At 47.5% G+C, this 15,864-nt stretch overlaps 1 protein-coding gene across 1 annotated transcript in view; it reads right to left on the reverse strand.

Moving 5' to 3' along the window:
* Nucleotides 1-1,350: 1,350 nt before the first annotated feature.
* Nucleotides 1,351-15,864, reverse strand: part of GPR179 (G protein-coupled receptor 179) — a 152,934-nt gene continuing 138,420 nt past the window's right edge. Inside the window, exons 9-11 of the mRNA XM_063959656.1 lie at nucleotides 6,796-6,901; nucleotides 6,570-6,716; nucleotides 1,351-4,080 (exon numbers count right to left, since the gene is read on the reverse strand). Coding sequence (XP_063815726.1) covers nucleotides 1,678-4,080; nucleotides 6,570-6,716; nucleotides 6,796-6,901 — 2,656 coding nt within the window. The 3' untranslated portion in view covers nucleotides 1,351-1,677. The remainder of the gene's footprint in view (nucleotides 4,081-6,569; nucleotides 6,717-6,795; nucleotides 6,902-15,864) is intronic.

Consider the following 15,864-nt stretch of genomic DNA (forward strand, 5'->3'; position numbering starts at 1 on the left):
AGGCTTGAAAGACTAGGCATGTTTACATTGGAAAAGCGGAGACTAAGAGGGGATATGATCAACATCTACAAATATATAAGGGGACAATACACAGAGCTTGCGCGGGACCTGTTTTTGGTTAGATCAACACAGAGGACTCGTGGACACTCGCTCAGATTAGAGGAGAGGAGATTCCGCACAATACGGCGTAAAGGCTTTTTCACGGTAAGGACAATACGTGTTTGGAATTCCCTGCCTGAGGGAGTTGTAATGGCGGAATCTGTCAACACCTTTAAGAATGGGCTAGATAATTTCCTAATGGATAAGGATATCCAGGGGTATGGTGCATAGTCATGCATTATAGTTACTATAAATAGGGATAAAATGCAACGGCTGACAGCAGCATCAGTCAGAAATTTTAGTCAAATCATCATGCATAGGAGACCACAAATAGGTTGAACTCGATGGACAATTGTCTTTTTTCAACCTCAGATACTATGTAAATGAGGGGAGGAGTAAGCGAAAGAGAAAAGAAGAGAAAAAAAAAAGGGAAGAGAGGGGGGTGAGGGGGTTAGGGGGGAGGACAATAGTTATAGATTGGAACCCGTACTTAGTTCAATCCTCGGAGGGGGTGGTCATGGTGCCGGTACCAGGGAAGCCAGATGGAGTGGAATTTTTGTACTGTATTGCGTTGGAGGCTGGTAATATATTCCATGTTTGCGACAAACCATTCTGTTTAACAACCATCCTCTTTTTATAACTTCAAGTTAAGAACCACTGTTTAAGGAAGAGTCTGGGTAAATTGGGAAGCACCCAGAAATTTTGATTTGATCATACGGATAGTTAATTAAAATATATACATAAACAAATGTTGCAAGATCAATATGAATAACTGAACAAATATCTGTATTTCAATAAAGCAGTTTATCCAATAATTAGAGATTTAGGGCGGGATCCTATTAGCTTCGGTAAGTTACCGCAGCTAAAGGATTCCCCCTGAGCTATCCTGCTAGCACAGTAAGCCGGCACTTATCTTATGATACCGCCCAGAATCTTTAAGGGATGAACACAGCTGAAAATATGTGAGTCTAAGGATAGAAGACTGGAACATATGTATCCATTAAGTCATGTCAAAATGGAGTATGGTCCTTAAACTAGAGGAAGTTATAGCTATGTCTAGTAGAACTGAATTTTCATTAGACCCTAATGGACAGAAAAATGGAAAATATTTTTGAAAGTGTTATTTATTCAAGAAATGTATTTAAAGTTCAGTCAATATCTATTCAGAAGGGGACTTGTGTTTCTATTTTTTTCTTTATTATTTTCTCTTATAGTTCATTTAAGTACAGTATGTAAACGCTACAAAACAAGCAAAGAAAAGGAGTGTTTATTTTTCAGAACTGGGCACAGACAAAGGATAGTTTTTATCACACAACTTTGTTTTTATCTGTATAGAACAAAGTTAATTTGCTGATCATGTAAATGTGTCTTGAAATCAGGAAAGTTAATAGTAATAGTATCCATTCCACCTCCATATACAATTTTGAACAACAAAACCTGTCATAAGCATCTTACTCATTCTCATTTTCAGTACACCTCCCACTCCAAAAAAAAACATATTTCGAATTGTAATCTCCACATCCACAATCTTCCGCAGTGTTTATTCTTGAGTTGATGTGGGTCCCCTATTGTTTAATATTACTGAAAATCCCATGGACACACCTCAGCGCTGCTGGTTGGAACCTGGTTGTCACTGCCTTCTAGAGGCTCATCCTGCACTTCCCAGGGACAGATCTCGGACAGTTTGCTTGAGTTTTTAACCCCTGTAGTATCTACATTGTTTGAACCCAGTGTGTGTTTCACACTTCTGTCCTGCTCATCACAATATCTCTTGGTTCTTTCCACTAGAGAGTAATGGCAACGCCTATAATACTTTGTAGTAGTTCCTGATGTAAATAGATCACCAATATGACCTTCACTCTTGCTCAAGACTTTGGTTAGTGGTCGAAACTCTTCACTTGACCAGCTACACAAGGAATCTTGCTTGCTTTGTGACTTGTGCAAGTGACACTTAGATGGCTTGCTGGTCTGGGATCGCTCCCAGGTAGCAGTTTCTTCTTGCCCCTTGGAAGGAGGTTCCCAGCTGTGGCTTTGGGACTGACTCATGGTTGCAGGAGTCCCTTCAGAATCTAGGCTTTCCCAAGGGCATATCTCTTCCTTTCGGACTTCCAAATCCAAGCTATCAGAGGTTTTAGACTGAACTGGACACCCATCAAATGTCTTGCTCTGTGACTGGCTGAGTGCACCAGGAGAGCCTCCAGACTCCTCACTCTCCCAAGGACACACTGCATCTCTTTGCCTACCCAGTACTTCAAGCTTCATTGCCAGATTGCGCCCACTAAATCCTGTTTCCGCTTCTTCTACTCGACCTGTTTCCCATGGACAAATTTCACTTTTTGATTGCCCTACATCTTTTTCTTCCCAGGGACAGATCTCTAATCGGATGCTTTTGTCTTCACCCACCCATACATTATCATTATGTACTTTTTTATCTTCTGCAGGAGGACTGTGGAAGGAAAGATTGCTCCCAGACTGACTGAGAGGACCTCCTGGGCCTTCACTGTCTATGCTCTCCCATGGGCATATTTCACTTCTTCTACTCTCCACACTATTTGATTTGTGTGGGACACCTCTAGGCCCCTCCATACTTTCCCAGGGGCAGACTGTCTCTTTTAGCTGGCTCATTCTTTCTAACCTGCTGACTGAAGTATGTTTGGCAGTTTTGGGTGTAGACTGTTTCTCCTCCTGTTCCTTATTGTTGTGTATGTATGTCTCTAACTGTGGGGAGGAGCAAAATGGTTCCTTATTGTCCGCCAAGTTCAAGGCTGGAAGCTTTACCTTGTTGTCCAACTTAGAATTAGATTCTGTCTCCCAAGGACAAACCTCTTCAAGGAGCTGTTTTTTGGCATCCACTGTTTCCTCCACAGACTGCCTCATCCTTTCTTTGTGCTCTTTTCCCACAGTGGTTCCTTTAAATGCTCTGACTGCAAGAACCAGACTTTTTAGTGTACTCTTGTTTAGTGGTCTTGTGCATTCTAATGTCTCTGGTTTCTTCACAACTGCAACTATAGGCTCTGAGCCTAATTCTTTGGTTAACATACCCTCAATACTTTTTGCAGTCCCTGGCCTAATTGTGAGTGAAGAGCCCTCATTTTCATTCTTTGGTTGTCCACATTGCTGATGTTGCTCCTCTGGACTCCTGGGTTCTTCACTACTACCTAAACTGTGATGCTTGCCTCCAACTTCGCCCTTCTTTACTCGTGAAACATGTGGCTTTCCTGATTCATGGGAGCTGTCTAGACTGCTGCTTTTCCCTGGTGCATAGGTGACATGTTTCTGAGACCGATTTTCAGATGGTAGTGGGAGCTCTTGCACCTCCCAGGGGCACACTTCTGCTTTGTCAAAGCTGCCACCTAATAAAGGGTTTCGGCTTCCTTCCATGGTTCGTTCTGTCGGGAAGTCTGTTAGCGGTCCCTTCCCTCTAGCACTTCCCATCATGCTATGGGATTTCTGTAGAGTACCTGGATGCAAACTCAATGGCTTCTTGTCAGATAACAGATTATGGGCACTAAGAGATTTACAGACCAAAGGGGCCTGACGAAGAGAATCTCCACGTGAACGCAGAGATACATTCCTGGCAAGATTCCGTCTCATTAAGGAGTCTCGTAAGGAGGCGTCCCTTGCTGAGCTCTCCAATCGTGGAGATGTGGAACCAGTATCCTTAGTTTCTTGCATATGGTCATATGTACTATGTGATTTTCTTAAGGAAAGAACCCTCTGCCTCAGAGACTCCTCACGTAGTTTAACACTACTACTGTCCTGTTGTCTTCTCCTTTGCCCACCGATGGAGCCAGGTGATCCTTCCCGTTCCTCACGTCCACATTGCTTTGTCACAGAATCGGGGATTTCTGTGATGCGCCGAATAATGGAACGGCCAAGACCACGGCGAGAACTACGTTTCTTTTGCAGGTGAGGATTGTTTAAGGTCATTTTTTTGGTTTTGTGAACTTCCAATTGGGCATAAAGCTTCTTCAGCTCATCCTGCAGACAAGAATGTTACATTTTTAAGTTAATAAATCATGGACATTCCAGTGTATCGTATATATTGGAATCTTTATTAGCATAACAAAGATAGTTTTTCATTAGAATCGTCTTATACATTATCTGTGTTTGCCCAGCAAATGTGATTTTAGTAATTATGCCTGTGATTTGTGACAGAAAATATTTTTTGTGACAACCAGCGCAATAGCAAAGCAACCCACATGTGCTGACATACAGGGATGTCTTGCTTCCTAGCACCAGCAGGTTACATAGTAATATCAGTGCATTGATCAATGCATTGATTTTTCCTCCTCTTAACCCACTGCTCGGGATCCCGGAGGTCACCATGCCGACACCGGAATCTCGAGTGCTCAGAATGCCAGCAGTCATAATGCCGACCAACAGGCCAGGCTCTATTCCCATTTTCCTGATTTTTGTGTTAAATTATTGTGTGTATGTGTGCGTGTATGTGTGTGTGTTTGTCTGTCCAATCATATGGTAGGGAATTCAGATTAACAGAACATATAGAATAACTTATTTTTGTGGGGGTACTTCTTACTTATCAACAGTTAAAAACTAGGGGGGTAATTTAGTTCATATATATGGTAAATTTAGCACAACTACGATCAGTTTCTCTGACATGCGGGGAGACGCCCCTTATGTCTGGCTCTGCCCCCCCCCCCCGCACGGGTTAAAAGCATTGCATGCCTGCGTTGTCCAGACCGCGTCCCGCCAAAGGCGTTCTAATGCCGTTTGCACGCCCCCTCCCACCCCGTGACCTCCTCTGCCTGTCAAACGCGGTTCCGCCCCATTCCGGCTCACTTTAACCCCTGTAAATAATAATAATACTCAGTACCGTATAGGGCACAAGGTAGATTTTGAGGTCATTGGGGATGGTATACTATAGGGTTCAGGCTGATATATGAGGATCATTGATGCTGGCATACAGATGGGACACAAGTTGGTATGTGGGTGTGTTGATGCTAGTATACTATTATGCACAGGTTTTTATGTAAGAGTCAATGGTGCTGGTATACTGTGATGCGCCGGCTGGTTTACAGGGCTCACAGATGCTGGTATTCTATGTGACACAAGTTGGTCTGTAAGGGTTTATACTGCTCTTAAAAGTGAGGCAGAGATAATATGAGGTCAGTGATGCTGGTATACAATGTGACTTTGCTTGGTAAGTGGAATCACTGGTGCCATACTCAGGAGCGGCTCTTGCCATGGGCAATCAGGCTTTTTGCCCGGGGCGCCGCAGTCCTGAGGGCACTAAGGGGGCTGCCACCTGACCCTCCCACATGCTGCAATGCACCACACAGCATTGTGGGAGCGGACGCAGACGCTAGAGGTCATAATTGACCTCTAGTGTCTGTGCGACGCTGTGGGAGAGATGTCATGACTTCTCTCCCATAGAGCCGAAGAGCAGCGGCCAGAGACGGAAGACAGCAGCAGCGTTTGGGAAACAGGAGCGGGGCTGGTGAGTATTATTTTTTCTAATTACTTTTTTTTGTAAGCGCCGCTACTAGGGGCATAACTACAGGGGTGCACATCTACTGAGGGAAAAACTACTGGGGGCACAACTACTGAGGGCACAGCTACAGGGGGCACAACTACTGAGGGCACAGCTACAGGGGGTAAAACTACTGAGGGCACAGATACTGAGGGCAAAACTTCTGGGGGCACAGCTACTGGGGGCAAAACTACAGGGGGCAAAACTACAGGGGGCAAAACTACAGGGGGCACAGCTACTGGGAGAAAAATTACTGGGGGCAAAACTACTGAGGGCACAGCTACAGGGGGTAAAGCTACCGGGGGCACAACTACTGAGGGCACAGCTCCAGGGGGCAAAACTACAGGGGGCACAGCTACTGGGGTCAAAACTACTGAGGGCACAGCTACAGGGGATAAAGCTACAGGGGGCACAACTACTGAGGGCACAGCTACTGGGGGCATAACTGTGGCCATGCCCCTTCCCTATGAAGCCACACCCCTATTTTTTATGCGCACCGTAGGCGTGCACGAACCCTGATTTGCCTGGGGGGGAAGGGGCAAAGGAAACTTTTGCCCTGGGCGCCACAAGGTCTAGAATCGGTCCTGACCATACTGTTGGTGCATAATCTATTATGTTTGCTCATTGGTGGAGAAGAAATGTGTGGCACAGGCCGATATCTGGAGCTAAGTGATAAGGTAAAAGTTAGGGCTAAGGTTGATATTTGGTGTCATTGACTCATTAATGCTGCTATGTCAGCTCAGTGGGTTGGGTAAACGTTAGGACATGGGTTTCAACAGTAGGTGGAATCACTTGTACTTGTATACTGTGAAGGAGTAGGCTGGGTAACAGTACGATACAGTAATTTGGTAATGGCATTCATTAAGCTATATAATTGCCCTAATACTTTTGTTCTGTGTTCTACTCACACCATCTTTTGTTTTATTTACAAAACTCCGACCCTGATTTGAGACAAATTTGTTTGAGTCTGTCTTACCCTGATGTCATCGGGGTCCAAGCTGTGCTCACTCCAAGCTGATGTGATACTGCTATTTAGATTGGATCGAGAACGTCTCAAGTCCAGTTCATCTTCATATACCTCAGCTGCTATCTCTTCTCTTGGAGGACCTCCTGCATGCAAGAACTAACATAGCCGCTTACATTGGGATCTGGCGACAGAGTATCTCCTACATAAATGTATGAACACACTTATTATGATTTACCTTGGGCACAAACAGCAAGATGAGTGTCATTGTGACTGTTCCATGCGCATGAATGCAGAACAGAAGCAGCGTCCAATCGGGATGAAGAGATGGGACCATAACAAACCTGGTGTGGAGAACAAAGTGTAACAGAACTTCACACAGTAGTGACTTTTATATTGCAATTTATGCTATAGGACTTACTTGAAGTGGTGAGCAAGACCACTAAAGACTATTGTACTGTGTTAGACATCTCACATATTAAATAAAGCCTCCGAAAATCTTGTTTTCACTTACGTCCTAGAGGATGCTGGGGACTCCGTAAGGACCATGGGGAATAGACGGGCTCTGCAGGAGACATGGGCACTATAAAGAAACTTTAGAATGGGTGTGCACTGCCTCCTCCCTCTATGCCCCTACTCCAAAACTTCTGTTAGATCCTGTGCCCAGAGGAGACTGGGTGCTTTCAGGGGAGCTCTCCTGAGCTTCTCTGTAAAAAAGAATTTTGTTAGTTTTTTTATTTTCAGGGAGTCCTGCTGGCAACAGGCTCCCTGCGTCGTGGGACTGAGGAGAGAGAAGCAGGCCTACATCAGTGATAGGCTCTGCTTCTTAGGCTACTGGACACCATTAGCTCCAGAGGGATCGGAACGCAGGTCTCACCCTAGCCGTTCGTCCCAGAGTCGCGCCGCCGTCCTCCTCACAGGGTCATTGGCGCTGGGTGTGTGCTGGCATACTCTCTCTCTCTGTCTCTCCAAAGGGCCTTGTTGTGGACCTGTCTCCAGATTAGAAATTTCCCTGAGTGTGTGGGGTGTCGGTACGTGTGTGTCGGCATGTCTGAAGCGGAAGGCTCTTCTAGGGAGGAGGTGGAGCAAATGAGTGTGGTGTCTCCGTCGGCAACGCCGACACCGGATTGGGTGGATATGTGGAATGTTTTAAATGCAAATGTGAATTTATTACACAAAAGGTTGGACAAAGCGGAGTCCAGGGAAAGTACAGGGAGTCAATCCCTGCCTTTCACTATGTCACAGGGCCCTTCTGGGTCTCAGAAGCGCCCACTATCCCAAGTAGTATACACTGATACCGACACGGATTCTGACTCCAGTGTCGACTACGATGATGCGAGGTTGCAGCCAAAATTGGCGAAAAGTATTCATTATATGATTATTGCAATAAAAGAAGTGTTGCATATCACAGACGACCCCTCTGTACCTGACACGAGGGTCCACATGTTTAAAGAAAAGAAACCTGAGGTTACTTTCCCCCCTTCACATGAGCTAAATGAGTTGTTTGAAAGGGCTTGGGAAACTCCAGACAAGAAACTGCAGATTCCCAAAAGGATTCTTATGGCGTATCCTTTCCCGGCTAAGGACAGGATACGGTGGGAATCCTCCCCCAGGGTGGACAAAGCGTTGACGCGCATATCCAAAAAGCTGGCGCTGCCATCTCAAGATACCGCAACCCTCAAGGATCCTGCTGATCGCAGGCAGGAGACTACCTTGGAGTCGATTTACACGCATACTGGTACATTACTCAGACCGGCGATAGCGTCGGCTTGGGTTTGTAGCGCTGTAGCAGCGTGGACAGAAACCTTGTCTGCGGAAATTGAGACACTGGATAAGGATACCATTTTATTGACCTTGGGTCATATTAAGGATGCTGTCCTATATATGAGAGATGCTCAGAGAGACGTTGTCCTACTGGGTTCCAGAGCCAACACCATGGCGATTTCTGCTAGGCGAGCCCTGTGGACCCGCCAATGGACGGGTGATGCCGACTCAAAGAGGCATATGGAGGTTTTGCCTTACAAGGGTGAGGACTTATTTGGGGAAGGTCTCACGGACCTGGTTTCTATAGCTATTGCAGGTAAATCCACCTTTTTACCTTATGTTTCCTCACAGCCAAAGAAAACGCCACATTATCAGATGCAGTCCTTTCGGTCGCATAAATCCAAAAGAGTACGGGGATTTTCCTTTCTCGCCAGAGGTAAGGGCAGAGGAAAAAAGCTGCCAACTACAGCTAGTTCCCATGAACAGAAGTCCTCCCCAGCTTCTACAAAATCCACCGCATGACGCTGGGGCTCCGCTGAGGGAGTCCGCACCAGTGGGGGCACATCTTCGACTTTTCAGCCACGTCTGGGTTCAATCACAGGTGGATCCCTGGGCAATAGACATTGTTTCCCAGGGTTACAAGCTGGAATTCGAAGAGGTGCCTCCTCGCCGGATTTTCAAATCTGCCCTACCAGCTACTTCCCCAGAGAGGGAGGTAGTTTTAAATACAATTCAAAAACTGTGTCTTCAACAAGTGGTGGTCAAAGTTCCCCTGCTTCAACAGGGGACGGGGTACTACTCAACCCTGTTTGTGGTCCCGCAACCGGACGGTTTGGTCAGACCCATTCTGAATTTAAAATCCTTAAACCTATACTTGAAAAGGTTCAAATTCAAGGGGGAATCACTCAGAGCGGTCATCGCCAGCCTGGAGGGGGGGGATTATATGGTGTCCCTGGACATAAAAGATGCATACCTTCATGTCCCCATATATCCTCCTCATCAGGCGTTCCTGAGATTTGCTGTACAGGACTGTCATTACCAATTTCAGACATTGCCGTTTGGGCTTTCCACGGCCCCGAGGATTTTTACCAAGGTAATGGCAGAAATGATGGTGCTCTTGCGCAAGCAGGGAGTCACAATTATCCCATACTTGGACGATCTCCTGATAAAAGCGAGATCGAGAGAACAGTTGCTGAACAGCGTATCACTCTCCCTGAGGGTGTTGCAGCAGCACGGCTGGATTCTCAATCTACCAAAGTCACAGTTGGTTCCAACGACCCGATTGCCTTTCTTAGGCATGATTCTGGACACGGAACAAAAAAAAGGTTTTTCTCCCGTTGGAAAAGGCCCAGGAACTCCAGAACTTGGTCAGAGACCTGTTAAAGCCAAAAAGGGTGTCGGTCCATCAATGCACTCGAGTTCTGGGAAAGATGGTGGCGTCTTACGAGGCCATTCCCTACGGCAGGTTCTATGCGAGGACCTTTCAGTGGGACCTTCTGGACAAGTGGTCCGGGTCACATCTACATATTCATCAGATGATCAGCCTGTCCCCCAGGGCCAGGGTATCTCTCTTGTGGTGGCTGCAGAGTGCTCACCTTCTAGAGGGTCGCAAGTTCGGCATTCAATACTGGGTTCTGGTGACCACGGACGCGAGCCTCCGAGGATGGGGAGCAGTCACACAGGGAAGAAACTTCCAGGGACTGTGGTCAAGCCAGGAGGCTTGTCTACACATCAACGTACTGGAATTGAGGGCCATATACAACGGCCTGCGTCAAGCGGAGAATGTTCTTCGTGACCTACCGGTTCTGATTCAGTCAGACAACGTCACAGCAGTGGCTCATGTAAACCGCCAAGGCGGAACAAAGAGCAGAGTGGCAATGGCAGAAGAAACCAGAATTCTTTGCTGGGCGGAAAATCATGTAAGCGCTCTGACAGCAGTCTTCATTCCGGGAGTGGACAACTGGGAAGCAGACTTCCTCAGCAGACACGATCTCCATCCAGGAGAGTGGGGACTTCATGAGGAAGTCTTTACAGCAGAGCTGGCCAAACCAGTCCTCAAGATCTACCAACAGTTCACATTTTCTAGACCACCTAGCTAGTTCACAGGTGTAGTCATTACTAATTAAGATGTGCTGCATTCATTCCTAACTGACTATTCTACAGATCTCCAGGAGGTCTGGAAAACATGAACTGTTGGTAGATCTCGAGGACCGGTTTGGCCAGCCCTGCTTTACAGAGATTGCAAGTCAGTGGGGACTGCCTCAAATAGACATGATGGCGTCACGCCTCAACAAGAAGCTTCCGAGGTATTGTGCAAGGTCAAGGGACCCTCAGGTGGTAGCTGTGGACGCCCTGGTGACACAGTGGGTGTTTCAGTCGGTCTATGTGTTCCCTCCTCTTCCTCTCATCTCAAAAATATTGAGAATCATCAGACGAAAAGGAGTACAGACAATTCTCATTGTTCCAGATTGGCCTAGAAGGGCCTGGTATCCGGATCTGCAGGAAATGCTCACAGAAGATCCGTGGCCTCTTCCTCTCAGAGAAGACCTGTTGCAACAGGGGCCCTGTCTGTTCCAAGACTTACCGCGGCTGCGTTTGACGGCATGGCGGTTGAACGCCGGATCCTAAGTGGAAAGGGCATTCCGGATGAGGTCATTCCTACTATGATAAAGGCTAGGAAGGAGGTGACAGCGAAACATTATCACCGTATCTGGAGGAAGTATGTGTCTTGGTGTGAGACCAAGAATGCTCCTCCGGAAGAATTCCATCTGGGCCGTTTTCTCCACTTCCTACAGACTGGAGTGAATTTGGGCCTAAAATTAGGATCCATTAAGGTACAGATTTCGGCCCTGTCCATTTTCTTTCAGATGGAATTGGCTTCTCTCCCAGAAGTCAAGACTTTTGTGAAGGGAGTGCTGCATATCCAGCCTCCTTTTGTGCCCCCAGTGGCACCATGGGACCTTAACATGGTGTTACAGTTCCTTCAGTCTCACTGGTTTGAGCCTCTTAAAACCGTGGAATTAAAGTATCTCACTTGGAAAGTGGTTATGTTGTTGTCCTTGGCATCGGCAAGGCGTGTGTCTGAGTTGGCGGCTTTGTCTCACAAAAGCCCCTATCTGATTTTCCATGTGGATAGAGCTGAGTTGCGGACTCGTCCTCAATTTGTGCCTAAGGTGGTTTCCTCTTTTCATATGAACCAACCTATTGTGGTGCCTGTGGCTACAAGGGACCTGGTGGATTCCGAGTCCCTTGATGTGGTCAGGGCTTTGAAAATTTATGTAGCCAGAATGGCTAGGGTTAGGAAAACAGAGGCCCTGTTTGTCTTGTATGCAGCCAACAAGGTTGGCGCTCCTGCTTCTAAGCAGACTATTGCTCGCTGGATCTGTAACACGATTCAGCAGGCTCATTCTACGGCTGAATTGCTGTTACCTAATTCGGTAAAGGCCCATTCCACTAGGAAGGTGGGCTCTTCTTGGGCAGCTGCCCGAGGCGTCTCGGCATTACAGCTTTGCCGAGCGGCGACTTGGTCGGATTCAAACACTTTTGCTAAATTCTACAAGTTTGATACCCTGTGTCACACTCACGGCGCTGCGGCTGCCGCGCTTACCTTCCAGGTGCGCTGGGTCTCCCGGCGGTCGTTGCCCCCAGTGGGCTCCGGGTAGTCGCGTCTTGCTGGCGCTGCCTCCGGCGGGTTCCCAGGGTGTGGGCGCCGCCATTGCGCCCAGCATCCACGAGAGCGTGGTGAGCGGGTGACGTCATCGGCCCCTTCCGCCAATCAGGAGAGGGCGGGAAGTTCAAAGGCAGATGCCGTACAGAGCCCCGGCGCCTGAGTATCGTCTTTCCAATGATCACCAGTGCTAGCAGCGTTCAGCGTGTTCTCAAGCTGAACGTCTCCTGTGTTCCAGCGTTACAGATTATCTTTCAGTGGGACATTCCCTGTGCTACCAGCGTTACAGAGTATCTTTCAGTGGGGCATTCCCTGTGCTACCAGCGTTACAGTGTATCACTCAGTGGAACCTTCCCTGTGCTACCAGCATTACAGTGTATCACTCAGTGGAACCTTTCCTGTGCTACCAGCATTACAGTGAATCACTCAGTGGAACCTTCCCTGTGCTACCAGCGTTACAGTGTATCTTTCAGTGGGACATTCCCTGTACTTTCAGCGTTATAGTGTATCACTCAGTGGGACATTCTCTGCGTTACCAGCGTTACAGTGTATCTCTCAGAGGGACACCTCCTGTGCTTCCAGTATTACAGGGTATCCCTACGTGGAACGCCTCCCAAACTTCCAGAGTTACACTGAATCTCAAATCCTCATTCATCTCTTCAGCATCGCTCACAAGTTCTTCATTCTTCTGTGTGCTTCAACATCGTTCTCAAATCTTCATTCATCTCTTCAGCATCGCTCACAAGTTCTTCATTCTTCTGTGTGCTTCAACATCGTTCTCAAATCTTCATTCATTACTTCAACATCGCTCACAAGTTCTTCATTCTTCTGTGTACTTCAGCATCGCCCCCAAGCCTTGGCCACAACTAATTCTTTAGCATTACACGTCGGTTACAACGGCTAAGTTCTGCATGAGGGAAACCTACATCCAGCCATCCCTGCTCCGGCCCAGCTGTGGTTCCTCTTCCCGATCATCGGAAGAACCCCCAAGTTCTCAACACTCCCAACCCAGGTCAGTGACAGTATACTCAGGCCACATGGACCCGGGGGATCGGAATCCAGAGTCAAGCGACATCCAAAACTTGGCTTCCCGAGTTCAGAGTTAGGAGGCAGCACAAAGCCAGGTGATTCAGTATCTCCAGGAATTATCCGGCCGGCTGGATCAAATTCAGGCCTCCCTGGCTTCAGTAGTGCCGGCTCCTGCTCCAGTACCCGCTCCAGTAGTCGTCTCCAGTAATGTTCAATCTTCGTCTGGAACCAGGTCACGCCTTCAGCTTCCCACTCCTTCTCGCTTTAATGGGAATCCAAAGAATTGCCGTGGTTTTCTCAACCAATGCAAGGTGCATTTTGAACTTCTCTCACACAATTTCCCCACGGATCGGTCCAAAGTGGCATACATTATTTCCTTGCTTGAAGGTTCAGCGTTGGATTGGGTGTCTCCGTTGTGGGAACGATCTGACCCATTGGTTTCCAGTTACACTAATTTCATCGTGTCATTCCGAAGGATTTTTGATGAGCCCGGCAGAACGACCGCTGCTTCCTCGGACCTGCTCCGAGTCCGTCAAGGCTCCCGTTCTGTGGGACAGTATGTGGTTCACTTCCAGACCATTGCCTCAGAACTACGCTGGAACAATGATGCTCTCAGGGCCGCTTTCTGGAACGGGCTCTCTGATCGTCTGAAGGACGAGCTGGTCACTAGGGATCTGCCGGATCCTTTAGAAGAGTTGATCTCACTCTGTGTCAAGGTGGATCTTCGCATGCAGGAACGAGGTGGCGAACGTAGTTGGTCGGATTGATCCAGATTCCGGCTTCTCCCGCCTAAGCAAACAGTTACCCGGAGTCCGGACGAACCCATGCAAATCAACCGATCCCGGCTGTCCCCGGAGGAACGACAGCGCCGTTGTGAGGGTAAACTCTGCCTCTACTGTGGAGCCGCGGATCACTTTATCAAGTTCTGCAAGTCCCGTCCGGGAAACGGGCAGGCCTAGCTTGTTCCGGAGGAGTCAAGTTAGGGGTTACATCTAAATCTTCTCCGACAGTGGATTGTTTACTCTCCGTGTCTCTGTTTTCTGAGTTTATAACCAAACCTGTTAAGCCCCTGCTGGACTCTAGGGCTGCAGGGAATTTTGTTTCTCTTTCTTGTGTTCAGAGTCTGGGTTTACAGTTACAGTCTGTCAAACGACCTATTACGTTGACTGCCATCAATGGTACCAAAATATCTAATGGTCTTATTACAAGTCGCACAGAGCCAATCAAGCTGCAGGTCGGAGCTCTGCATCAAGAACATTTGGAGTTTCTAGTAATTCCGGAGATGCCTCACGATCTTGTTCTTGGTCTACCTTGGCTTAAAATTCACAACCCTAACGTCGACTGGAAGTCGTCACAAATATTGTCCTGGAGTTCGTTTTGTCACTCTAGTTGTCTCACTCCTGTTTACCCGCTCCGTGCATCTTCCAAGTCGGATGAGGAGCTCATTCCGGAGGCCTACCGGGAGTTCACAGATGTGTTCTCGGAACAGGCGGCCGATCAGTTATCACCCCATAGACCCTGGGACTGTCCCATTGAGCTTATCCCAGGGAAAATGCCACCCCGGGGACGCACATATCCCTTGTCATTACCCGAGACCCAAGCTATGTCGGACTATATCAAATCTAATCTACTGAAAGGATTCATTCGCCCCTCTACCTCCCTGGCTGGAGCAGGTGTCTTATTCGTGAAGAAGGAGGACGGGGGGGGTTAAGACCATGTATTGATTATCGTGGCTTAAACGATATCACCATTAAGAACAAATACCCTTTGCCGCTAATTACTGAGCTATTTGATAGGGAATTCGTGGTGCCCACGTCTTCACTAAGCTCGACTTAAGAGGAGCCTATAATCTGATACGTATCAGACAGGGGGACGAATGGAAGACGGCCTTCAATACCAGGGACGGGCATTACGAATATCTGGTAATGGCGTTTGGCCTCAGCAATGCCCCTGCCGTTTTTCAGGGATTTGTAAATGAAATCTTCCGAGATATGTTATACCAAAGCGTAGTGGTGTACTTGGATGACATTCTGATATTTTCTAAGAATCTTGCAGAGCACAGAGTACAGGTCAAAGAAGTACTTCTTCGCTTACGAAGGAATCGTCTCTACGGCAAGATTTCCAAATGTATCTTTGAGGTCCCTTCGATTCCATTCCTCGGTTATGTCATCTCGGGTACGGAGCTTCGCATGGATCCGGAAAAACTCACTGCCATTCGGGACTGGACTCGGCCTCTCTCCTTGAAAGCGGTACAAAGATTCCTGGGCTTTGCAAATTACTACCGGAAATTCATTAAGGGATTTTCTACCATCGTTGCACCCATTACTGCCCTAACCAAAAAGGGGTCTGACCCAAGTCTCTGGTCTTCCGAAGCTTTAGAAGCGTTTGCCCAGTTGAAATCAGCCTTTATGTCTGCTCCGGTACTCCAACAACCGAATTTCTCAAAACCATTCTTCTTGGAAGTCGATGCTTCCTCAGTAGGCATCGGTGCTGTCCTTTCACAGTACTCTTCTGATGGGAAGTTACATCCATGTGGTTTCCATTCTCGTAAGTTCTCTCCTGCTGAACGAAACTACACCATTGGAGATCAGGAACTTTTAGCAATAAAATCTGCGCTAGAAGAATGGAGGTACTTATTGGAAGGTGCTAAACACCTAATTACTATTTACACCGATCACAAGAACTTGCTGTATATCAAGACGGCCCAGTGCTTGAATCCCCGTCAAGCTAGATGGGCACTCTTCTTCACTCGGTTCTCGTTCGTTATTAAGTACCGGGCCGGGACTCTTAACGCTAAGGCTGATGCTCTGTCTCGTTCTTTAACGGCCTCGGATGAGGAGAATTCCT

This window comes from Pseudophryne corroboree, chromosome 3, assembly GCF_028390025.1.
Source record: "Pseudophryne corroboree isolate aPseCor3 chromosome 3, aPseCor3.hap2, whole genome shotgun sequence".
Classification (NCBI taxonomy): domain Eukaryota; kingdom Metazoa; phylum Chordata; class Amphibia; order Anura; family Myobatrachidae; genus Pseudophryne; species Pseudophryne corroboree.